A 24,430-nucleotide genomic window follows, 5' to 3' on the forward strand; every position below is an offset into this window, starting at 1 on the left:
CCATTGGCGTTCTTCGACTTGGACTCGTTTCAGCGTCTCTTCACTGCCTCGTCACTCCCCCCGATCTCTCTCCTCCCTCGAGGCTCTCTTATTTCCTTTTCTTTCTTCTTCGTCTCTCCCTTGTCTCACGTCTCTCGAAACGTTCACTCCTTCGTCTCTACCCTCTCTCTATCTCTTCTCTGTTCTCTCTCTATCTCTTCTCTGTTCTCTCTCTATCTCTTCTCTGTTCTCTCTCTATCTCTTCTCTGCCCTCTCTCTATCTCTTCTCTACCCTCTCTCTATCTCTTCTCTGTTCTCTCTCTATCTCTTCTCTGTTCTCTCTCTATCTCTTCTCTGTTCTCTCTCTATCTCTTCTCTGCCCTCTCTCTACCTCTTCTCTGCCCTCTCTCTATCTCTTCTCTGCCCTCTCTCTATCTCTTCTCTGCCCTCCCTCTATCTCTTCGCTGTTCTCTCTCTATCTCTTCTCTGTTCTCTGTCTATCTCTTCTCTGTTCTCTGTCTATCTCTTCTCTGTTCTCTCTCTATCTCTTCTCTACCCTCTCTCTATCTCTTCTCTGCCCTCTCTCTATCTCTTCTCTGCCCTCTCTCTATCTCTTCTCTGCCCTCTCTCTATCTCTTCTCTGCCCTCTCTCTATCTCTTCTCTGCCCTCTCTCTATCTCTTCTCTGCCCTCTCTCTATCTCTTCTCTGCCCTCTCTCTACCTCTTCTCTGCCCTCTCTCTACCTCTTCTCTGCCCTCCCTCTATCTCTTCTCTGTTCTCTCTCTATCTCTTCTCTGTTCTCTCTCTATCTCTTCTCTGCCCTCTCTCTATCTCTTCTCTGCCCTCTCTCTATCTCTTCTCTGCCCTCTCTCTATCTCTTCTCTGCCCTCTCTCTATCTCTTCTCTGTTCTCTCTCTATCTCTTCTCTGTTCTCTCTCTATCTCTTCTCTGTTCTCTCTGTATCTCTTCTCTGTTCTCTCTGTATCTCTTCTCTGTTCTCTCTCTATCTCCTCTGCCCTCTCTCTATCTCTTCTCTGCCCTCTCTCTATCTCTTCTCTGCCCTCTCTCTATCTCTTCTCTGCCCTCTCTCTATCTCTTCTCTGCCCTCTCTCTATCTCTTCTCTGCCCTCTCTCTATCTCTTCTCTGCCCTCTCTCTACCTCTTCTCTGCCCTCTCTCTACCTCTTCTCTGCCCTCCCTCTATCTCTTCTCTGTTCTCTCTCTATCTCTTCTCTGTTCTCTCTCTATCTCTTCTCTGTTCTCTCTGTATCTCTTCTCTGTTCTCTCTGTATCTCTTCTCTGTTCTCTCTCTATCTCCTCTGCCCTCTCTCTATCTCTTCTCTGCCCTCTCTCTATCTCTTCTCTGCCCTCTCTCTATCTCTTCTCTGCCCTCTCTCTATCTCTTCTCTGCCCTCTCTCTATCTCTTCTCTGCCCTCTCTCTATCTCTTCTCTGCCCTCTCTCTATCTCTTCTCTGCCCTCTCTCTATCTCTTCTCTGCCCTCTCTCTATCTCTTCTCTGCCCTCTCTCTATCTCTTCTCTGCCCTCTCTCTATCTCTTCTCTGCCCTCTCTGTATCTCTTCTCTGCCCTCTCTCTATCTCTTCTCTGTTCTCTCTCTATCTCTTCTCTGTCCTCTCTCTATCTCTTCTCTGCCCTCTCTCTATCTCTTCTCTGTTCTCTCTGTACCTCTTCTCTGCCCTCTCTCTATCTCTTCTCTGCCCTCTCTCTATCTCTTCTCTGCCCTCTCTCTATCTCTTCTCTGCCCTCTCTCTACCTCTTCTCTGCCCTCTCTCTATCTCTTCTCTGTTCTCTCTGTACCTCTTCTCTGCCCTCTCTCTATCTCTTCTCTGTTCTCTCTCTCTTTGCGGCTCCGTACCTGTACATTTTACTGGTTTTGCCGTCCAGTTCTGGAAGCCGCAGCTCGATGGGAGTCAGAGGGTATGTGGGGGGGATCTGTGGAAGAGCCGAGAGACAGGTTCGAGCTCGTAAACGCTTGGAAACGGAGAGTCGGTCGCCGAAGAAGGCGCAAAGAACGCAGACGGCGAGAGCCACCGATTGGATGCAGGCGAGGACGCAGAGCAAGGAGAAAGGGCAGAGCGGAGCGAAGAAAGAGAACAGAAAGAGTTGCGACGAGCACGGAGAAGCAAGAAGTACAGGAGAAGAGGTCGGGAAGGAATCTGGAAATTTACGAAAACGCAAAGGCGACCAGGGGGGTGGAGAAAACGCGGGGGCAGACAGGGAAGAGAAACTCCGACGAGTAAAAAAGGGAGGGCAAACAGAGACAAGACAACGACGGAAGCCGAGGAAGCAAACAGAGAACTTTGACAGCTGACGTACATCAAAAAGAAGCTGGAACTCGTACTTGACCATCTCGTGGATGTACCAGCAGCGTCCCTTCCACCTGAGAACAATGGAGAACTTGGAAAAGTTCGAAGAAGAGAAATGACATGTCTTGAACTCGTTCCTCGATCTCGTTTTGTGCGTTCTGTTGGAACACCGCTACGTCACCTCTTTTGGGCGGAAACGTCTTTTAACTACTCTCGAGAGGGGCACAGTGTGGGTCGGCTCCTGTTCACAAATGCTTTGTTGTCTTGCTCTCTCTCTCCCCACCGCTTCTTCTGTTTCCTCTCCCTCGTCGAGAAGCGTTCCGGTGTCTTTCCCTCCTTTTCGGGGCGTTTTTAGTTCTGACTCTCGAGTGGATCTGCCTGTGTCGAGGAAGATTCAAGACGCCTCAGCGACGCTGCTGTTCCCCTGCCCGATTCGCCTCTCTCTTGGTCTGCGGCTTACGCGGTTCCCTCTGGATTCGATTCGATTTTGAACCACTCTTTGTCGCTGCGCTTGTTCTGAGAAATGTACGCGATGAGGGATATGTATTCCTCCTTCAGTCTCTCCTTCCACTCTGGACTCCGCGGCCCGGCGCTGACCGAGCAGACCGGAATTTCCTCAACTCCGTGAGCGGACATCTTTCTGCGGGCGACAGCGAGGAGTTCTGGTCAGAGAAGGGCAGGAAGCAACCGATCGGAGAGGGGAACGGACAGAAGCGCGAGAGGAGAGCGAGGAAAGAGAGGATCGCATAAAGAAGGGAGAAACAGGCAGACGCAGGGAGGAGAGCGAGACGGAGCCCGACCGAGAGAACAGAGCGAGGACGAACAGCCGAACGGCGCGCTTATGCGCGTTCCGCCTGTGTGAATAAACAGGTGACTTTTGCGGAGCAAAGCGAGACAGGAAAGAAAAGGAACAGAGGCAGTCGCGCCAGGAGACGCGCGAGGGATACTCAACTGTGAAACAAGCAGATGCGAACGTTCTAACGAAGAAGGCACTTGCAACTCCTAGTGGCAGAGATGTACGCACGCGCACAGAAGTGGAAATCTTTCGGGAGTTTTCAAGTGGACGGATGTTTCCAAACAACCAGAAACCCACCGCAAAAAACTCCAGCCCTTCCGACAGATGACTCGCTGCTTTTCAGACTCGAGGACGAAGGGCGGAAAGGAAGCAGAGAAGTCAGGGAAGGTGCAAAGCCGGAACGCAAAGAAATCCCATTCGGATGCACAACTCGGAGCCTCTTTGCTAAAGGACAGAAACGATAAAAGCAGGCGACAAAAGCGACGGAAGTCGCTGCTAGACAATCCACTCCCAGCTGTATCTGTGTGTGTGTGTGTGTCGGTGCTCGGGTGTACATCCACCTCGATGGTCTCCCGCGCCCCAGAAGGCAAGTCTTTCCTCGGTTTCTCTCCAGAGCTGTGTTTTTCGTTCTTTCGGATTGCACTTTTTCCAAAGTGTCTGATTCTGACAGCAGAGAAATGCCACCGTCCTCCGGTTGCCCGTTTCCGGGGAGCTCTTGCTCTGCATGCGCCCAGTCGTTTCAGTCGAAAAGCCGCAATAAATGTTAGGCTCACTTCAGAGGAGTTGGAAACGCAGACAAGAAGGTTTTCTTGGACAGCGCCACATACAGGCTTTTCAGCTGGCGTTACACAGAGAAAAGAGCGACGGAAGTGGAAAGCTAAATACAAAAAACGGATTTCTTTCGGAGAGACAAATCGATGTCCACATCTAACCGCGCGTCTGGCGGTGGAGACACCGCGAAACCGCTATGTTTTGTCGTTTAACTCGTGACTTTCTAACTATATCCTGAAAACTTGTGGCTCTTCCTCGCCAGCCCAGTATTCACACGACCAATAACAGTACGTGTGCGTCACTTTTATCGGCCGCACTAACAACGCGAGAAAGCGACTACGGCTCCATATAGGAGAGGCAAGTACTTGTTGCCCAATACTTTGAACGGGAGTGTTTGACAGGTGGAGAGAAATTCCTGCTGGAATCGCAGAACCAGCCTTCTAAAAAAATAGTGAAGAGTCTGTGTTGATGGAGATATGCCAACAGACAGACAGTTCTGTTGAAGGCGACGAGACAGAGAGAGTCGTACAGGAACACAGAGACAGACAATTATGCGTAGCAATAACAAGAGAGCGTCTTAGAAAGGACATATGTGCATGCATATCTGCGTAACAGACACAGTATTATAGAGGAAAAAGGAGATATACATATATACATATATATATATGAGGATAACAGGTAGAGAGTCGTCATCTCTGAGGAAGATTGCAGCAGTGTCTAAAATATTCAGACACAGAACAGAAAGTTCACGGGCGAAGGATGAAAGCTCGTCGACCTGAAGACGAAACCGTACATGCAAACGTATAACTATAGGACAAAGACATGAGCATGCACACCCAGAGAAGCAGCTAACGAATATATATATATATATATATATATTTGTGGGCTGATAATGTATGTATGTGTCTAACCATCGGCACAGAGACTTACGGGTATTGATATAAGCATACGTGCACATGCTTCCTGTTAGGAACATAAATATAAATATATATATATATACATATTGAGGTAAAATCAGAGACTGTTTGGAGAGGCCGGTCTTCATTCCTGTCCGTGTCCGTAAAGGAAACTTCGCAGGGGCTCTGGAGTGAAGAACGGCGGTTGTCCGGTCTTGGCGCTGAGGCGTCGATCTGCAGAGGAAGGCGGAACGCATGAATATGTTCACAAAGTCGCATGCATCTGCATGCGCTTCCCTCCACCTCCCTTTCTGTTCAACACACATCTCTCAATGCCCCGAGACTGAAAATGCTGATATAAATCTGCATCTGTATGAACGAGCAAATGAAGGAACATCTATAGTGCGTAAAGAGCTACAACGGGTAAATGCTCATACGTGTATGCCTATGAGCGAAGCTAAGTCATGGCGGACATGTATATACGCCAGAAACATCTATTTCGAGATGCACATCTACACAAGTCTCCAGATCGCATTGCCGTTGTTTTTACAAGTTGTTTTTCCATGTTTCAACTGGAGGAGAAGGAAGGCGCTGCGCATGTTCTCAGGTCATGCTTTCATTCCTGCCGTTTGCTATCAGCTTGTACATCCACTGCAGCATGAGCGCGGGGCTAGGCGCTCTGTGGTTCCTCAGTCTGCTGGCAACTCCCTAAATCTGCGTTCGAGTTTTCATCTTTGTCACCTGAGAGGTTTCCTCACCCGCAAAGTAGCATTGAATCGTGGTAGACACAGCCATGCGGTAAACCTCATGAAAAACGGCGGCGATCGCAAGATTACAAAAAGCACAAACGAGCGTGGTGTACAGGAAGGAGGAAAGCTTATCGCTGTACACGAACTGCGCCAGGAAGTACCCCGCCGCCTGCATGCATGCACGCCAACATATCGGAGAAATTCGAGCAGCGCCTTCCAGAAAACGAACTGCTGCTGGCTGCTCGCCGGGTGTACAGACACCGAACAGAGCCGCCCGAGGGTCGCATGCAGTTCTTTTTCTCACACCGTAGGAGGATGAGCACGCACACACTGGATGCCTCACAGAGGGCAAGGTTTAGAGGAAAAAGCGGTATTTTTACAGTCCCCGAAAATACACGAAATACACGTTTTGCGCGAAGAGAGACAGAGTGGACGCGGAAGAGAAAGCGAGAAGAAATGTAAACAGGATCCTATAGACAGACACAGGCAGGTGACACAACCCCAGCTACGCAGGTGAAGCTGCACCGAGACATACAGAATTCGAAAGACTTGGAGACTCAGGCTTAGAGGAATAGTGTCACAGAGCTTCAGTTAGTTATACAGACACACACCGAAACGCATGTGCAGAAAGCGGTATATACATATATATATATATATATATATATACAATTATACATAGATATATATAAATAGGACCACGACGCACACATATAGATGAACGTAGATAGAGATTCCTGCATGAACAACATCTACAGCGATACACAAATATACACAAGCATACATTTAGAGAGCGAACATATGTAAACAGTTCAAGGTGGACGTCGAGCAAGATCTGGTGTGCACAGACACCTTGTGGCAGTCTCGTTCGCGGATCCTAGACAGGTGCAAGCGTTGTTTCGTTGTTGTCGGCGTCCAGACGGTTTCTGCGGATCGACTGGTGGAGACAGATGTTCAACTTTATTCTTACTCACCGTTGCAGAAGCGGCAATGACGACTGCACCGAACAAGGAGAGAGTCTTCCCCAGGAAGTGAGCTAAGCCAATTCGCACCGGGTGCTCCAATACGATTTTAAAGGCGATCCAGGCCGAATGGCAGAAGTTTTTCCCCGTTAGTGCAATCTGAAAAGATGAAGAAACTGCATGCGCGGCTGCAGGCTTCGGAACCCAGAGGCGAACTGCTTCTTCAGAAACACAAACGATTTCGAAAACAAATGCGAGAAGCGCAGACTGGTGTTGACACAGAAGGGTGCGAACCAAAGTATGCAGCAGACTAGGAGAGAAACAATCAGATCCTACGGATGGGGGCTTCTACAGAAGTACCCTTGACAAACAGATACGTGAGGATTCGTAAACCTGGAGATAAAACAGGCACTTATAAAAACTGACTACGTTCGATCCGCACATACATTGAGAAACCGTGTGCTCGCTCTCCGCCATCCTACCGAAACGCGCTACAAACTAAATTTATAAAGACAGAAACGGTGCGCATGTATGTATATATGCATTGGTTTGTTCATGCCCTTTTCGAGACTTCAGTCTGTATATATATATATATATATATATATACATTTGTTGGTAGTCTTTTTGAGATTACATTTGTGAGTGACACGCGGTTAGCGTTCATGCCTTTCGGAGATGGCAAGAGTGTCTCTTCACCTGAATGTAGGCTTGGCGGTCGAGAAATTCGATGCATTTTTCAAAGCACTTCACGAGGTAGCCGAGAATCCCAATGAGTGTAGCCCAGACGGAATTGCATGCATGCACTGCGGAAAAAAGTTTTCCAATTCCACAGGGAGCGCATCCCGCGCATGCAGCGGCCTTTCCTTCCTTTTTTATGTGGCGATGTTGCGCCGCGAGGTAGCGAAGGAACCACTGCAGAAAGGAGAAAAAACCGAGATTGCTGAAAATAGAACAACTTCCAAGCGTTTGGAAAGCGGCACACATCGAGCGAGGTCCGCACACGGAGGAAAACACTCGACCCTGAAAAATACCATTTTATCACTTTTTAAAGGTGTCTCTTACAGCCGAACGCATTTTCAAATATATGTATATATATATATATATATATCGATAGTGGGGAAGACAGATGGACAGGATATTCAGTATAAATAGTTTATAAAATTTCAATCCATATATGTGTATAGAAGACATTCAAAACAGAATTATAAGTCTATAAATATTTATAGAGGTAGATATTTTTGTGTCTATTGAGATGAGGATTTTTGGACATGCACAGGTGACGTATAACTTCTCTGTCGAGAGTGTCCTTCTCCCAGTCAGTTGTCTTGTTATATATATATATATATATATGAATTTATTTCTATATTTGATCCTGCGCAAGTATAGAGAGCCTGTGCTGCAGGCGCCTTCCTGACGTCGCGTTTTTCGTGTCTCTTTCAGGGAAAAAGAGTGAAGGGTTTACCTTGAAAAGTTTGATGATTGCTAGAAGGAAGGAGCCGAAGGCGAGAGAACCTAAGTGGTACTTTGTTGCCACGGCGAAAGACTTGAGAACGATGCCTGCACACAGAGGCAGGAGCGTCGGGTGTATCGACAGCTGTCCGAACGAGACTGGAAGCAGTGTGACAGAGGTACCGCGAGATTTCTGAGGAAAACATGTGATTGTCTACACCTTTTCCACAGGTTGGTCTACTCGTAGGTGAATTGCGTTCTAACGGTAGAGACGTAGGAACCGTTTTCTGTTAGTTTTTTGTCTCGTTCCGCAGTTGACGGTCACGGTCCTGTGTGTGTTAGCACGGGCGGTGGATCGACATCCCGCGTTGTTCCTTGTGTTGAAGACACACCTCTGCAGTTCTTTTTTCCGTTTCTGTCTTCAAGAGCAAAGTACCACCTGCACACCGCGCCTGCGACTACAATCTGAGAAGTACCGCGAAGCAAGCGAGAGTCCCAGACAGTTAAAAAAAGGTAAAACCACAGAGAACAGAAATTTCAGTCACAGTGCGGCCAACAACGTTCTCTCCGCTAATCGGAGCTTTTGCTGAGGGGCTGCCAACCTCGACAGACAATCAGTCTTTGTAAAGGGCAAGAACCTGCATTCACTTTGGTGTTTCAGTCGCTGTATGCACAGATTCCAAGAAAAAAAAATGACTCGCGTATCCCCTCTACCCCGTCTGTCATTCATGTTCTGACGAAGGCGCTATTATCCACACGTATGCATACACATATACATAGATACATATATATATATATATATATATATATATATATATGCATATATAAATGTATACATTTAAATACTTTTCTGTCTACGTACACCTATGTTGGAATGCATGGCGTATATCCGCAGGTATCCCTTTGAAACGAGGAAGGAGAACGCCTTTGTGACTATCTTCGAGTGTGCGAGAACGTATGCGCATGCACATATGTTTTTTCACCTCCGAGTTTCCTTGAGCTACAGAGTTATATGGAAGCCCCCTTCAGACTTTCTTCTCGTTGCTCGTGACACAGGCAGTATTATCCACTTGTGCGTATGGCGGAGAGCGGCAGGAGCCTCGCAGATTGTTTCTGTTGTCTACTTGAAGATCGTCTCTTTTTTTCGCCTTTCTGTCGTATTTTCCTTCGCTCGTGTTTTTCGTTTTTGGCGGGATGCGTGCAAAGAAATCGAGAATCGTGGAGTGGAGACACATCATTTACAAATGCGGAAATATTCCTTGATGCAATACGAAAAACACCGCATGAACTGTCTTGCTTAAAAGCAGCCGGACCGTGTGGAAGAAACTTGCTCTTTCGTGGAATACCTGATTGCATGCAAGAAGGAAGCAGTTGATCCAGAGGAAAATGAAAAGGTGGAACCTGCGGGAAAAGGAGACACAGACGCACCCTCCAGTCTGACAACCATCTTGGAAGAAGACGCGTTTCTAGAAAGAGCTATTAAACAGTCGAGTGGACAACGCAGAACATCGAGAAGATCAGAAAAAAGCAAATTTTCGAGCACAAGGCTTCTTCCCAGAGAGAGACGAAATCACCCGCTCTCCAAGACTTTTTCCAAGGCCTTTGGAGTCTTTCCTTTTTCCAGCTCGTCTTCTACACTAATCCTGATACAAACATGGAATATGCATGCACATGCCCATGTAGGCAGAACGGTACCCATAGAAATGTATATATATATATATATATATATTTGATATTCGTATCTTTTAAATATATTTTGGTGTGTGCATCGCTGCGCTGGAATCGCTCTTCGCTGAGGTCTTTGTCCCTTCCATAAAAGTTGTAGATGAATTGCCGTGGACAGCGAAACCGTTGTTTTCGGATTTTTAGTCCGCATTTTCACCACGAGGTGTAGGGGCACTGTGGTTAAATGCGAGGCCTGTCTGGAAAGTCCTTATCGTGCTTGTTTTGGTGTTTTGAAAGCGGTTTCGTCTCGTTTTCGAAAGAAACGTTGAGAACTTCACTGCATCGACTCGGGTGTACCGACAGCGCATGCAGCGACTGGGACTTCAGGGCTTCGCCTGGCCTTCAAGAAGCAACGCATTTCTTCTGCTTTTCTACCGCACAAAACATGTGGAAAGCTGGTGTTTGCTTTGGACCTCGTATGGAGCATCGTTTCGCTTTTGAGAGAAAAAGCGGAACACAGAAGTCTCGCTTTCCGCAAGACGAACCAGAGAAGATTTGTGATGGTTCCACTCATCTGCACGCGTTTCGTTTCCTCCAGAATCACACCCTGTGCATCCACAACGGCTTCTGGACTGGAATAGTAAAATGACGTCACTGCCAAAATTGAAGGGCGTTTCGGATCCCACAGCGACTCTGTGACGTTCATGTGAGCCTGAAAAGCAATGCCGAAATCGAGAAAAATGAAAACTCTTTCCAGCGGATCCAAAGACACGAAAACAGCAACATGAAGGTGATTGACTGGGAAGCCCAGTCATAACGATCCATAAAAAATCCACATACACAAAGCTGTTTGTATATAAGCACATATGGATATATGCATGCATAACATCTGCATCATCACAATCAAATATATATATATATACATATATACATACATACATATTTATGTATGTACTGTCTCTATGCACGTGTGTGCATATCTCAGCATACGAGGGCCTGTGTATGGACTTGAATATAAATGTAAAGATATTCGATATGTGCATATATGTATATATAGAGGGAAGTTCTTTGTTTGTTGCCTGGTGTCTTTCCGGCTGTCAACATTCTTCCCTTTCTCCACTGTTTTCGGTGTACATTCATGTGCGAGAGACTTTTTTGCAGAAATCGCTTGTGAGCTTCTGCACTCCTTTTTCACGTGCGAGCGTTTCCTTGACTCGAAGGGTATTCTCACCCACGCATCTGCTGTTTGTTTGTACTCTTCCCCTTTTTCTTCCACAGGTGCATGCAGGGGGTAGGCCTCGTCTCTGCGGTCTCCCATAGCAGCAAGTTCAGCAAAGATTTCAGAGGTTTCTTCCTCGTTTTCTCTTTTCAGCAGTGCTGGTGAAAAGGACCAGTGCGATCCGCGAAGCCGTCTAGGATCGCCATAGAGATTTGCAAAGTCTGCACTTTGTGGCGTTCTGCTGTCTTCTCTCGTGTGACGGTAGAAAGGGGGATGAGGTCGAGCCGCAGACGGTAGGGGCATGTCGGCGGAGCTGTGCAGAGGACGAGACAGACTTTTCGGATCCTTCTCGTTGTGCGTTGGTGTCTGTCCCCAAGGAGAAAGGCGCTCTGTGGCGCGAGACGGTGGCCGCGCAAAAACTCGCCTCTCTTCTGAAGAAAAGGAACCGGAGGCCTGTGGAAGTTCGAGCGCCTGAGGTGCACCCTCTTCTCTGTCGACCGTTGGAGATGAATAAGGAAATGAAGCCGAGTATGGAGAAAGAAGAGAACGGGCAACAGAGGAAAGAGTTGATGGGGAGGAGAAAGGTGGAGAAGAGTCAGAGCTAGGAGGAGGAGAAGCGGCGACTTGAAAAGAGGAAGAAGGAGAGACGGGTGGAGAAGCTAGCGAAGAAGAAGGTGAGGAAGAAGCGGGAGAAGCGAACGAAGTAGATGGGGAAGAGACAGAGCGAGGCGCACCCGAGGGAGGAGAACGTGGTGAGGAAGAATAGGGTACAGAGAGAGGAAAGGGGGACCTCCGAGAAGGAGAAGGAAAAGAAGAGTTGACGCGTTTCTTCGAGAGAGGGAGAGTCGAATCCGAATTCGCAGGAAGGCCGTTTTGAGGAAAGCGACCCTGCACCGCGTTGGTCTCTGTACGCGCATCTGGTGTCCTCCTCGCGTTTCGTATATTCACGCGAACTTGGTTCCCCTGCAGTAGAGAGGAAGGATCCCTTTCTCGCAGAAAAGGAGTCGCTGTGTCAGTGAAGCTTGAACTGGGCGGTGAAGACAGACGGACAGGAGGACGCTCCGGAAGATTCTCCGCCGCGGGTGAAAGCGCGTCGCTCAGATCGGAATGCCGCGACACGGTGGCCGCGGAAAGAAGCGGCTGGAGAGACAGGCTGGCGTGATGGGAGAGAGAGCGCGAAGGCTTCAAACCCCCAATAACTGCGTTGACGCTGTCGGGGAAAATGTCGACGGCAGTCATCAGACACGCGGCTGTGTAGACAGCCAGACATAAGTAGGCGCCTTGGAGTGCAACGGTGATCACGGGAACAGCGAGAGCCGTGGGCTTGTGGTGGAGGAACATCGCAGCGACCTAGAAAGACAACGGTAGAAAAACTGCAGAAGCACAAGCGGAGTAACGGGGGAGAGAAAAAAGAACACTATGGCATGGCCCAGACGAACTCGCCGCGGTCGAGTGCGACAGATCAGCCGAGAAACATTGGACATCGATTGCGAGAGTGGAACTGCTTAGCCCTCACCGTCCTGTTATTTTTGGCTGCGGCCGCGACTGCCTTCAGGCTCTCCAGATATCCTTTTAAACGAGAACCAACGGTCGTCGACCGCGAAACGAATCCCAAGACATGACAATACCATGACTGAGGATGATGTCCGAGGAAGGAGAAGAAGAAATTTGCAAATTCTCCGTCACCACGACCGTCATGCTGGGAGTAATTATCTCTGTGGTACGACTATTCACAGGCCTTTCTGGGGAGTATAGACTACGAGTTGGACTCCTCGTTGTAGACGCATAATTGGGTAGACCTCCTCGCCCATTCCCCGCGCTCACAAGACCCCTGGGATGGACTCGGCCTCCACCGCGAATCTAGTCACCCTCAGGCACCCGGACGAATGGGTTCCTGCCGGTGTTGCTCTGAGCGAATTCCGGTTCTGTCTGGATTTTCAAAGGTGGTTTTCCCTGTGTCGGCTCCCTGAGTTTCTCTAAGCCTCCTAGCTTTTGTCGGGAAACAGTGTCTCCGGTAGCTCTCTCGCTTTCTCGTGTCGTGGGCGATGTTCGTTTATTCTTTTGTGGTGTTCAGTGACTCTCGGACTCTGCGTCAAGGGGATGGTGAGCAACTGCGTGGTTGCGCGTTTCTGAAAGTGACCCTAGCATTGCTGATGATTTTGAGTTGGGGGGTTTCGCTGTTCTGCCTCACTCGTACCGGTTCGCTGACCTCACCTTTGTGACTGCGACGCCTTCGCGAATGCGCTGGGAAAGGAACACCATGAGGACGGCAAACACTCCACCGATACCTAGAAAGAAACGCAAACGCATGGACCACAGTGTCTCCATTAAAGGAGAAACACCCTGAGAACTGCCAGCAGCAGATCACCCGGACGTAGCGATGAACAGCCACAGAGTGTAGTTTTTATCGGCATTCGGCTTTGGGTCGGACACAGCTCCGCAAGATTTCAGCGCCTTTCCGCCCGGACGGAAACGCAGATTTTCGGAATCGAATCCAGGAGTGTCTTACCGTACAAAGTGAGTGTCCGACATGCTCGTCGATCCGTGGGGGACTCACCTAAGACGGCGTAGCTGGAGTAGCGAGTGACCTCAATCCAGAACGAATTCATCACAGTGCCTCCTTGGTCTTCCCCAGGGCGCACAGTCTCAGCCGGAACAGCTTGGGCGTGGACAAACCACATACCCACTCCTCCCGCGACGAAGAACGACGCGAGAAACAAAGCGATGGCCACGTAGACAATTGCTCCACCCAGAAGGCGCAGCGCGATGAGCCACAGAAAGCTGTCGGATACACCGCAGACGGAAGAGAGAGTGGAGGCGAATGGTGACAGAAAGAGACACTCTGCACCTAGAACACTCCCGCTGCGGAGTAGCCTTAGCTCTCGTCGAGCAATGAAAGCCAGCAGTTCTACCTGAGCATAGGCACTCCAGTGAGGTGTGCTGTACACAAAAAAAACTGAGTTGTCTGCATCGCGTCACCGACCCGCCAGTTACTGAGAGAGACTCGCGATGCCGAAATGGTGATTCGGTATCATCAATGGTTTACGATACAACCATGGGACAGTGATATATTTCAGAGAAAGGCAACACTGCTGAAGACATCGAGCAGTGCTGACTTTCAATATATATATATATATATATATATACAAAACTAGGATTTGGTAAGCCAAGACTTCAGTTCTGCACCCGAAGAAAGCTGCAAGGCGTTCGGTGGAACGAGTGTCGCGTTACCCCGCTCCGAAAAATCCGTGTGGTGGACAGGAAAGTAAAAGTCGTTTGACACACGATGGAGAAGAGAGCCGAGAGGTTCGAAACTAATCTGTACGCATCCTGTCTCACAGGAACACAGTTTCCCTCTCAGAAGAGAACATGTTCGGACGTTTGCTTTCGTCAAAGGCAGTCGATAAGAACGTTTTTCATTTCCTCACCCCACAACGCAGGCAACGAGTGCACAAGCGACAACTGCAGGCCACGAAGTGTTCAGCTCGTCGACTGCCTGCTGCCACCCCGCGAGAAGGCGCTGAGGAACGTAGTCGCTGAAAGGTAAGAACGTAGTATGGTCTCCTCCCATGACACCGGGGACACAGAACCTTCCCAATACTGAAGGAGCATTGCAAAGGAGATGCGCAGGAAAACGTAGCCATGGAAAAGTCGAAACGACAGTCGCGCAAGTGAGTTCCAACTTGAGGAGTCACCGTCACAGCCTGGAGAGGGAGGCGCTTTACGGTTTAACGTACGCAACAAACGGCCTGTCGTCGATTTCGCGCAGTCTGTCTAAAACAAAGTAGGTGTACAGATGCAAGAGCTGCGGGTGCGAGCTTCTTTGTTTTCTTCGAGTTCTGTATTTGTGGAACCTGAACCGCGCGAAGCGTCTGTGACCGGTAACCTTCTACATTCAATCAGCAGAAGAAACGAAGAGCTGGTCACTGTGGCTTGCCGCAGACTAGTGTCCGCCCTGGTGGAACTCGTTCGCCGTGCGGCGATCTATCCGGCTGTCTATCTAGGGACGTCGTTTTAGGTATCGACGCCTTTTGCCAAAGCACACTGAACCCTGGTCGTACACCGACGTACAGCTGAAAGTCGGAAACGGCGGAGGAACGCACATTTCATCTGCGTACGGGCAGTTGGACGTTTTAATCGCCGGTAGCTCCATTGCTTGGCAAACACAGAACAAACGAGAAGGTAAAAATGCGCATTTTTCGCGGCAAACAACGGTATACACTGACCACACGTGTTTCCGCCTCCGAATCACAAGCAAGAGAAGAAACCGACATGCCTTTCGGGCCGTTTCCTCCTTCGAGAGGCTCGCAAAACATGAAACTGCGGTGCCACTTGTGATGAGACTCGGAAAGGCAGGAGAGACCTAAAAAGCACTCGCCTTTTAATCCAGCGCTGTTGCCACGGTGAAGCGTCAGCAGAAGGTGATTTCCTCAGTTTCATCTGCGACTCTTGCGGTACAAACTCTACCGGTGACTACCCTGTTCCTGAAACTATCGTTATGAAGAAAAACAAAGAGTCGCGTGACGAATAAGGTTGCAGGAAAACAGTGCTTGCCATCTGCACGGGTGCTTGATCTTCGGCAGAGTCGGGCACCTTAGAAGAGTTTCTGCCCATTTCTATTTTACTGCATGTGACGTATTTCCTAAGGCTGCCGAACTTTGCCGTTGTCCAGAGGGGAGACCCACAATTCTCGTAGGTGTGTACCATCTATCAAAACATCAGCGTGGTCCCTGTAGTTGTTCGGTGCAATCCATCATACCGCAAGGCTCATCCTGAGTGGATACTGGCTGCGGTGCAAGTGATACGTCTCGATGTCGACTTACTCTTGCCTTTGTAAGTGAATTTGAGAGCTCTTTCGTATTTTCCTGCACTGAACGCCGAAAGGTCGTCGGCAGAAAAACACGACGCGACGCAGACAGGCTGCAGGTAGGCCATGATGTTTTTAGGATTGCTAAAGATGGTCATTGTCGCGAGAGCTGCGGACCCAAGGGAAAAGAACGAGTTTGGCTCGTTTCAGATGTGTGCGTACAACCGCAAGCGTGCAACGAGATGGTTTAATCAGCCGGATCGCACCAGCGAGGTGAAGCACTCAAATTCTATAGAAGGAACAGAGGAGAGCTAGCAGTTTCCAACACCCCCGGCATTGAAAAACATCCTCTGTCGTAAGCCCCTCCGACTGAACTCAAAACCTGACACTTCGTTTACATACATTGCATGTGACTGTTCTACATTCGAGGCAGCATGGAGGGACGACACTGGAGTTCTACGTTCCCCGAGAAATCTGTCAACATGTGGCAGCGCTGTGCCGGCAAAACACACTTACAAACCACCAAGGTGTACCTGGTTTTAGTTCTCTATACAGACGCGCGCGTTGCACCGACACACACAGTGCACGCAGCTGTGCATGAACGTGAATTCACGCGGTTACAGGTTTACATGGGCATGCGTATTAGACAAAGGCACATATTCAGGTCCCCCTCGTCTTGCGGACGTTGCCTCGGTGAGATGGCTTCCGCAAAAGCCGTACATCCTAAATCGTGAAGCGCACCTGTAAAGGGTAAATCCACGAGCTCGCTTGCACTTGTCGAATTGAGCACCCGGTTGACGTTGAGCGTGTAGCCAATAAAAGGCTGGTCGGTCGTTTTGAAATCTTCCATACCGCAGAACGCGCCGTCAAAGTCCCGTCCTGTCAACAGGCGCGCAGGGTCACCTGACAGGAGGCGCACCCACGGAAAACGAGGCTGCGCGTTGTTAACGAACGGGCAGTTATTTCAACGGCGCACCAGCATTAAACAAAGTGGTAAACCTATTTGAAGCAGGTTATGACGTAACCCGAGTGGAACAGGAAACTACGCTATTCATTGGACGAATGGTATTCACGCAAGACCGGTATTCACCGGGAGAAAGGTATTTCTTGGAGAAACCTTCATTCCAGCTTGTGTGAATGAGGGAGAAGCCCACGCATTCACATCGCACCCGACATCCCGGTTCCAGCTTTCCTCAGAATCGTGCTTAGGGTTTTCAAGTGAATAGTTGCAAAACGTGCAGGCCGGCAAAATCCGTTCCGTTTGGGGAACCGTAGGGAAACGGTGCGGTGGCATCGAACTAATTGGCATTCGCTAGTTTGATCAACAAAGAGTCATGATGGTTGCTCTCCCCAAGAAAGGCAACAAGGCCTATCCTTTTCTGTGGACGAGCGTCTTGTGCTGCCAATTAGAATTAGACGGTGCGCAGCGAAAGTCGAAGACAACCCTTCTACAGTCAGAACTTCCCCATCTATAGAGTGTTCCTCCGCGCTCCCGTCGCCGTGTTCTGATCCTCGAGAGACATTCCTAGAGCAGCGGACAGTCAAGGAAGAGGCGTTTGATTTGTAAACGTGGGTAGTGGTTGCTTTGAGTGAGAGCTTGCCAACATCCTCAAAGGCTCCGTGCGGCAGTGGAGGAAAGGGTGACACAAAAGGAAGCGGAAACTTGTGACGGTGTAGCTGCTTAAGGGGCGCACCTTTATGAAACGCGACGATGGTGACGAAGGCTGAAGCCGCAATGCCGGCGAGAAAGACGAAGAGGAAGAGGATGTCCGTGCAATGTCTCTTCTTCACCACCCCAGGCAAAAGATTTTCTGCACAAGAGCCCGGTTAAAACAACCCGACAGAGGTACGGTCGGGTGGAAACGGTCGATGGTGCTTGCGTCACACCGACTTCAAAGACGTGGTAGATTTGCTGCTATCAAAACCTTCCTGATGAACTCGTTGTTTTATGGGAAGCCATCGCAAACGCCTGTCGTCAACAACATGTATAACCCTGTGTTAGAGACCGCGTGTGATGGAAACCATACTGAAAGTGCTATGTTCCACTTTTACGCCACGCTCCGACCACAGCATGTAATTGGTTTGCTCTCTTGACCGCTACTGCCATTTCTGTCTTTCGCAGGAGTTTCTGCTCCGGTCGAGTAGCGCCCGGATACCTACTGAAGCAGCAGCGCTCCAGACTACGAACTGCGACATTGTAGAAGGCGCCCCTATGCCGGTCTTTTCTGGATGCATTGTCTTTTTGATTCGAAGAAACGCCAGGCAGTTCTAGCAGAGGAACGCCACGGCAACCACTGCCAAGTGCGTGAGTGCTGTTCGACTCCTCACCGTCGATAATATCCACCTCTGAATCTCGATTTCTCTTTTTCTTGGGCTTGTGCGTGTGGTCCTTGTTGTGCTTGTCGTACTCTGGTTCCCCAGAATCCCTCTTTAATTCCCTTCTCCTATTGCTTTTAACTCGTTCCTCTTCGCCGTGGAAATCGTGTCTTCTCTTTTCTTTTTCGCCACTCTTCTTCCTGGCCGACTCCCCGGATGGGTAGTCGTTATGTCGCCTAGAAGAGTGTCTTCGTTTCCGCTCAACGTAGTAGTCTTCATCGTATCGGCGTCTCGTCATCTTGACCTCCTTGCATTTTTGCGTGAAGCACGTCCTCTCTACCAGTTGACTCTGGGGACTGCGCGTCTACAGAGTCAGAACCTCGACCCAGAGATGCAGCTGTTCGTTTGTAGATGACGCCTGATGCGCATATCGCAATGTTTGTGACTGTCTCGCTGCTGATACGCCGCCTTTCTAATGAAGCAAAAGATCATGCAGAAAAAAGAGTGTCGCTGGTAGGCCTTCGCTACCTCAGAGTTACCTTCAGGACGGCTTGCTTAACCAGTCACATTCAAGAAAACCTTTGTAGAGATGCCACATACCACGTGAACGTCGTGTGATGACAGAAGCGAACGAAAAGGAGCGACAACTTGTTCACGTGCTCCTCGAAGCCTCTGATGCAATACTGTCTTTCACGCCAACAAACAGAATCAACACTTCCAGTGGTCAGTTTTGACACCGCTCTGAACTCGACAAGAAGTTTAACTGGTTACACGTGCTACCGCAGACAAAGACAACTCTCGCAGGTAAAGTCTCTGGTTCATGAGAGAGTTTGCCTTTTTCGGTTGTTCCACCAGAAACCGCCACACCCTGTCTGTCCGGACAAGGAGAAGCGTCACCGAGTCTGGACCGTTTCTTGGCAATTTCAAGTAGCTCCGGATCAACGGCAACAATGTCGGCATTTCTGGTCCCATCAGCCTGAAGCGCTTGAGAATCATTCGCCCAATGCTTTTTTGCTTAAGCACAGCATTACCTTGGTAAGTCGGCAAATATGCCGAGCATGAAGGCATTAATGCGGGTCTTAAACCGGTTTCACAAGTCTGCAGTTCGCATGAACCTTAAGGACAACTAAATATAGGTTTCGCATAATTGTTTCTGGACAAAACTAGCAAGGCGTAACATAGCAATGCTGTTTATGGTTTTCGAGCACCTGTTAACGTGAGAAGTAGATTGCATTCGAATAAAGTGTATGATACCTGAAACACAGAGGCGGATTCTTAAACTCTCTGTACTGTCATCATTGTGTATTCCAATTCTTGCCTGCGTGAGCTCTGCTGGAGATGGCGTTCATTCGTAGCATCAGCAAAGGTTGATGCGGAGTTGCGTGTGGCCATTCACGATAAAACGACTGCTGAAAGGATGCTATCACGAGCCAACACGAGAACACGCAGCGAACAGGCTCAGCGAATTCTAGGCACCGGATCTTTCGGAGTACTCCGGCCACTATTTGGAGAATTATCGCATGGCGGACAAGGACACGATGCAATTCTTCAGAGCACGATTTGCTTCGGGAGAGACCGCGTTTTTAAACCGCAGGAAGCACTTGCTGCATTGGTTTTGAGACTCGCGCATGCACGCATGCATGCCACCGGCAGATTGAATCTCCAGGGAAACGCAGCTCAGGGCCGATCTATAAGTTTCGATCTGCGTTCAGCTGAACCTGCGTCAGTGAGGGTGGCTCGTGGCACTTATTTGTATTCGTAAACAGCGGACCACAATAGAGGACTGTACCATTCAATCCAACAGGTTATTCGCAACTCCACATGTTGAAAGGTATACCTAAAAGCTCTTAAGGGAAGTGCATGCGTTTCAAAATATTCCGCATTTCAGAACTAAAGCAAAGGCAGGTATTATGTTCATTTCCGCCTGATATCGCACCGCAACTGTGCTGTTGACTTGTCAGGATCTTGTGCGTTTCCCTACACGTGGATGGAAACAAACTTGCGAGCAGGGGGACATGGAGCACAGAAATGAGTGGACAGGATCGTCGTTCACGGGAGAAACCCGAAACGGCTGGTTTGAGGGCAATGGGAGGTACAGGTTTGCAAATGGAGTTGTGTACGTGGGCCATTTTCGTAAAGGAGACTTTCATGGAGAAGGTATGCGCGAATCCGTCTAGCGTCTTGGCTCAAGACCCCGAAGATGATTCTGCACTTGCGACAGCGCAAAGCAACCGTTTGCCGCTCCGCCAAACAAGCCACCTAGATTCGTGACTAGGTTGCTTGGCCCGATGAACTCGCTGAACATCCTCGGCAGCAAACTGGTTGCGTCGCATGGAATGGTGGGGGGGCAAATCGGAACATCTGTAAAAAGTTTGAATAACTTCAGCCCGTCATTGAAGGCACGCAACAGTTGTGACGGGTCAGGCGAACTAGTGTTAGTACAGAGTGTTTGTCAACGTACGGGTCGGAGTTTAGCTGTCTAACTTTGTATTCGCTCCCATACCACCACGTCTACGAGATGGATTCATACGGGTTCTTCGACATAGTGTCGACATAGCAATCTCGGATTATCTCATGCGAGTTGTTTGCGGGTCAGAGGATGAACTGTACTGGTGCGTAGTGGCTTCCAAATCTGGGACTTCATGTGTTTTCCGGTGGAGTTGCTGCTCAAAAAGCAAAACGAGTATGATGTGGTTGCTGTGCAAATAGCATTTATCAGTTCCCTTGGGCATGTGATGTAGGTGAGCTTATTTACCCTAACGGAGGGAGATACAAAGCGACCTGGATTAGGGGGAAGGCCACGAATGGGAAGTACATATTCAACGATGACTTGGAATACAAGGTGAACGACTGGGATTATATTACTCCAGCAGACCGTCGATTTTATGCTGAAAAGGTTGGCGGTTTTCGACCGCAAGGAATAGCCCTTCAAACCAACCAAGGACAGGCAGAAAGTATTCCATATGGAACATATAACACGGGTGAGGGAACAATCTAGCGCTTAACAGTTCCAAGGCAAGGGGACTCTCAAAACATCGTGGTAATTATACACAATAGTTGAAACCGTGCCGCGCAGTTTCACATGCCGTGGGTTCACCAAACGGCAACGGTAGGCGGGCAATCGAAGTGAAACAGAACATCCGGATCGCTAGTCTTGCGCGAGCTGATCGAGCTCGTTGATCGGGGAACCCGCAAAAGTATGTTTATTCATGTGCGTAACGAAATAGAGAGGGGAGACATATCTCCATTTATTTTTAGTTTTGGCTGTGCACGCGCTCTGCGGACATTTGTGTTGCTGCAGCAGAAAGATGATGTCCGTTTCATGTTTTCGTCTGTGGTGCGGCATCCTGCAGGAGATGGATTTTTCGAACGGACTTCCAAACGCATCCACACCTATGATGGCGCTCATGTCGTAGCGGAACCAGAGGCCGCAGAGGTCACTTGGATTGTAAAACAGTGTAGGAAGGGACTTGACGGGCCGATACCCGAAGAAGCAAAAAGCCAACAACAGGATGCGGGCAGCAAGGCAAACAGTGTTAACTGCATACATCGCGCTGTATTGTAAGCGAGCTGAAGTCGGGTCAGAAGATTAAAACGCGAACGGTGAAGTGAGCTGTTGCTCCTTCGTAGGTGTGAGTGACAGAATGTGCGCTGTATGAGGTTGGTCGCTCTTCTTACTGGGACCGGGTTGGTTGTTGTTGACTTTGGCCAGCGATCAGTGGGTCCATCAGTGTCGTTCGCGAGTACCGTTCTCCATTTACTAGTGCTGTTCTTGACATTTGGGGTGTTTCGTCTCTTCTTCTTGCCATTTGAGTGTTTTCGCCTTCAATACAACGCGCCAAAACGCATCGCATTCTGACTACGATTAAGACTCCTTTTGCGTCAACTACTGAACGCTAGCGTACGGATAATCGAAAGGCGTGACGCAGAGATGAACACATCACGCGAAGACGTGACGAATCGCAACAGAGCCTGAGAGGCGATTTTGGCTACATAAACAGCGAGCTTCGGTGGAGCTCATCACTGGTGAGTGTGTGAGGAGCAGCACGTCTAGATAATCCGGGGAACGCTTGTGTCAGTGTGTAGGGAAGAAACGTTTTTCGGTCCACTGGCAGTTCGTCGGAGTTGTGTGGGCAGCGTTCCCCAAGCCACTTTTGCGTTCTGCCGTCGTGGAACCCGTTGAGAAGGGGGGGTACTCTTTCGTAAGCCTGCGATCCGCCGCAGGACAGAGTGCCTGCCAGCAAAGTGTCTGTCCGACCAACTCACTTTTGTTTTTTCTCTAGAATTACATCTTGCTCTGGTTAGTGAGAAGAAGCAGAATCGTTCCGATGCAACTCGTGCATCTGCTGTTCCCTTTTTTTTGGAACGTGGACTGTCAGCTCTGTCATTGCACTTGAGACTTCATTCCGTGTGACGGGCATTTTGTCACACTTTTGTCTGTTGCTGTCAAGCTCCCTTTTTTGTCAACTTCACAGCATACGAAAAAGGAACTTCCCTCTTTCGTGCAAGCTCTCCCCAAATATCTGAAGAGTATCCAGCTGATCTCCTACCGCCGCACACGCACAATGGCATCCCGACAACGAGTTGGACTGTTCGTCGCGCTTTGCTTCATTGCAGCAGCACTTCATTCACTGAAGGTGCTCGGAAGTGAGAATGCCGGAAAGCCAACTGACTCGATCGCAGCTGAGAGCCGCTGTTCCATTTCTTCCGAAACGGCGTCGACGGCAGGTGTCACAGACGAAGAGTCCTTCCTGGTTTCTCGAAGATCTTCTGTTTCGGAGACAGACCTTTCACAAGATGATATTGGTCCTCAGGTGAAAGCAGAAGTTGAACAAGAGGGGAACGCAAGTGATCGGCCACCAAAAGGAAGCTCCCGACGCCGTGACCAAGCCTTTGGTTATGGAGGGTACTACAGCTACGGACTCGGTTTTCCAGGCTTCATGCCCTATGGTGGCTACGGGTTTTTGGGAGGGTTTCCGAGGATGCCTGGTTTCGGTTTCATTTTCTGAAATAGAAAGAGACGGCAGTGTGCCTTGAGAGAGCGAGCACCCTCGCCGTTTATTGCTTTAACAGGTTATTGCCTGCATCAGCTGTCCGTGTGTCGAGTCAACTTTTGAAACTTTCTCTGAGCTGGGAAATAGAGTGGAAGAACCATCGCCGATAAGAGCTCTGAAATTTTTGCAGAGCAGGAGAGTGCAGAATTCCAGCGAAACGATATGTCAAAGTTTCCACTGCCTGTAGAGCGAAAAGCTGGACGAAAATTTTTTCGTGGACTCAGTGTTCTATAGAAGAGTGCTTCACACGCCAAAATTAGGATCGCTGGCATCACCTGCCCTCCGAAACCACGAAACATCGACCTCTGATAGTTAACGCTGTATTTCTAAACCTATTGTGGACATACCCGCATCAGCTTTTCTCGGGCACACCGGAGAGTGCACGTAATATTGTATTGGTGCGAGCGGGCAATCCACTCTTTCCTTAATGTCCGTCTGCGGCTGTACAGGAAAACCCCTGGGGCTCTTGTCTGCGCTGCTTTCCAAAAGTGTAAACTCTGCAGCATGTTTCTGATATCCAAGAGAAATGTTATGTGCACCGCTACTCGACACGTGCGCAACAAGGATAATATTACCGACATACTGATCATGGACAGAGGCTGTATATAGTTGCTTGTTGTCACATGAAATTTGAATTGAACATCTGCAGTGCCTGGAGGTGTAAAGTATGCGTAGTTATCTCGAATAAGCTCCCCCCCAAAGTGTCGTCGTGTACCATCCAGTATCGGCAAACGATTCGCAGCTTTTCCCATACAAACGACAGCAGCGGTATGCATACATCATATATCGATCTCCTCTTGAACGACCTATGGGGTTGTAAAAAAGGAGCACGAGATCTTCCGTTACATAACCTTGTTTGGGTGAAGCACGTAAAAGTTGGATTCTTCCTAGTAATGCAGAGATGATGTTTGCGGCTACCTGCCTCGGAATGTTGCGCCCTGGAGATGATTTGTTTCGGTTGCGCAGGCAGAAACGCTCTAGCGCGCTCATGGTGCCTTTTCAAGGCAAGAAATGTTCGTTTTTCCTATGGACTACAGTGAAAAGCGTGTTTATTCCAACCATAACGAAGTGTCATCAAACGTTCGTGCGGGCGTGTATGGATTTGGTAAAGCTTTCCAGCAAAATAGAGAGATGAGCAACTGTAGAATTGGTATTCGTAAAGCCACCCGTTAGCTATGGAACGAAGTCGAGTAGGTTCGGGCTTGGTGTGCGGGAAGCAAGAAACATCAGATGCGCTTCGGGAGCTGTTTTGGGGCTTCTGTTCTCAGAAAGTAGACTGGGGATTTCTCACTGTGGCGGTTGAAAGGTATGTAACGTGTCTGCGTTCCATTGCATTGCTTAAAATGATTGCCCTCCCTATGGCTACTTCTACAGTGGGATGGAGACACAGAAACAGAACTCTGTTTGCCTGGTTATCGACCACGGAAACCTAATTCGTAACAGT

The 24,430-nt window shown here is 49.1% G+C and overlaps 3 protein-coding genes across 3 annotated transcripts in view; 1 reads left to right on the forward strand and 2 right to left on the reverse strand.

The window, feature by feature from the left end:
* Nucleotides 1–3,766, reverse strand: part of TGME49_213830 (Ufm1-conjugating enzyme 1, putative) — a 5,087-nt gene extending 1,321 nt beyond the window's left edge. Inside the window, exons 1-3 of the mRNA XM_002371079.1 lie at nt 2,766–3,766; nt 2,316–2,379; nt 1,855–1,931 (exon numbers count right to left, since the gene is read on the reverse strand). Of these exons, the coding sequence (XP_002371120.1) occupies nt 1,855–1,931; nt 2,316–2,379; nt 2,766–2,941 (317 nt within the window). The 5' untranslated portion in view covers nt 2,942–3,766. The remainder of the gene's footprint in view (nt 1–1,854; nt 1,932–2,315; nt 2,380–2,765) is intronic.
* Nucleotides 3,767–12,996: 9,230 nt separating this feature from the next.
* Nucleotides 12,997–18,230, reverse strand: TGME49_213840 (hypothetical protein; the record flags this gene model as incomplete). The annotated part of the gene is made up of 7 exons (XM_002371080.1): nt 12,997–13,097; nt 13,367–13,590; nt 14,238–14,409; nt 15,633–15,785; nt 16,358–16,519; nt 17,311–17,427; nt 17,945–18,230. 7 exons carry the CDS (start codon nt 18,228–18,230, stop codon nt 12,997–12,999), a joined length of 1,215 nt encoding a protein of 404 aa, XP_002371121.1.
* Nucleotides 18,231–19,676: 1,446 nt separating this feature from the next.
* TGME49_213850 (MORN repeat-containing protein) lies at nt 19,677–24,408 on the forward strand. Its single transcript, XM_018779624.1, has 4 exons — nt 19,677–20,089; nt 20,674–20,913; nt 21,286–21,380; nt 22,408–24,408. Exons 1-4 carry the CDS (start codon nt 19,948–19,950, stop codon nt 22,939–22,941), a joined length of 1,011 nt encoding a protein of 336 aa, XP_018637908.1. The 5' UTR covers nt 19,677–19,947; the 3' UTR covers nt 22,942–24,408.
* Nucleotides 24,409–24,430: the final 22 nt, after the last annotated feature.

The sequence above is a fragment of the Toxoplasma gondii genome, chromosome V (genome assembly GCF_000006565.2).
Source record: "Toxoplasma gondii ME49 chromosome V, whole genome shotgun sequence".
NCBI classification, from domain to species: domain Eukaryota; phylum Apicomplexa; class Conoidasida; order Eucoccidiorida; family Sarcocystidae; genus Toxoplasma; species Toxoplasma gondii.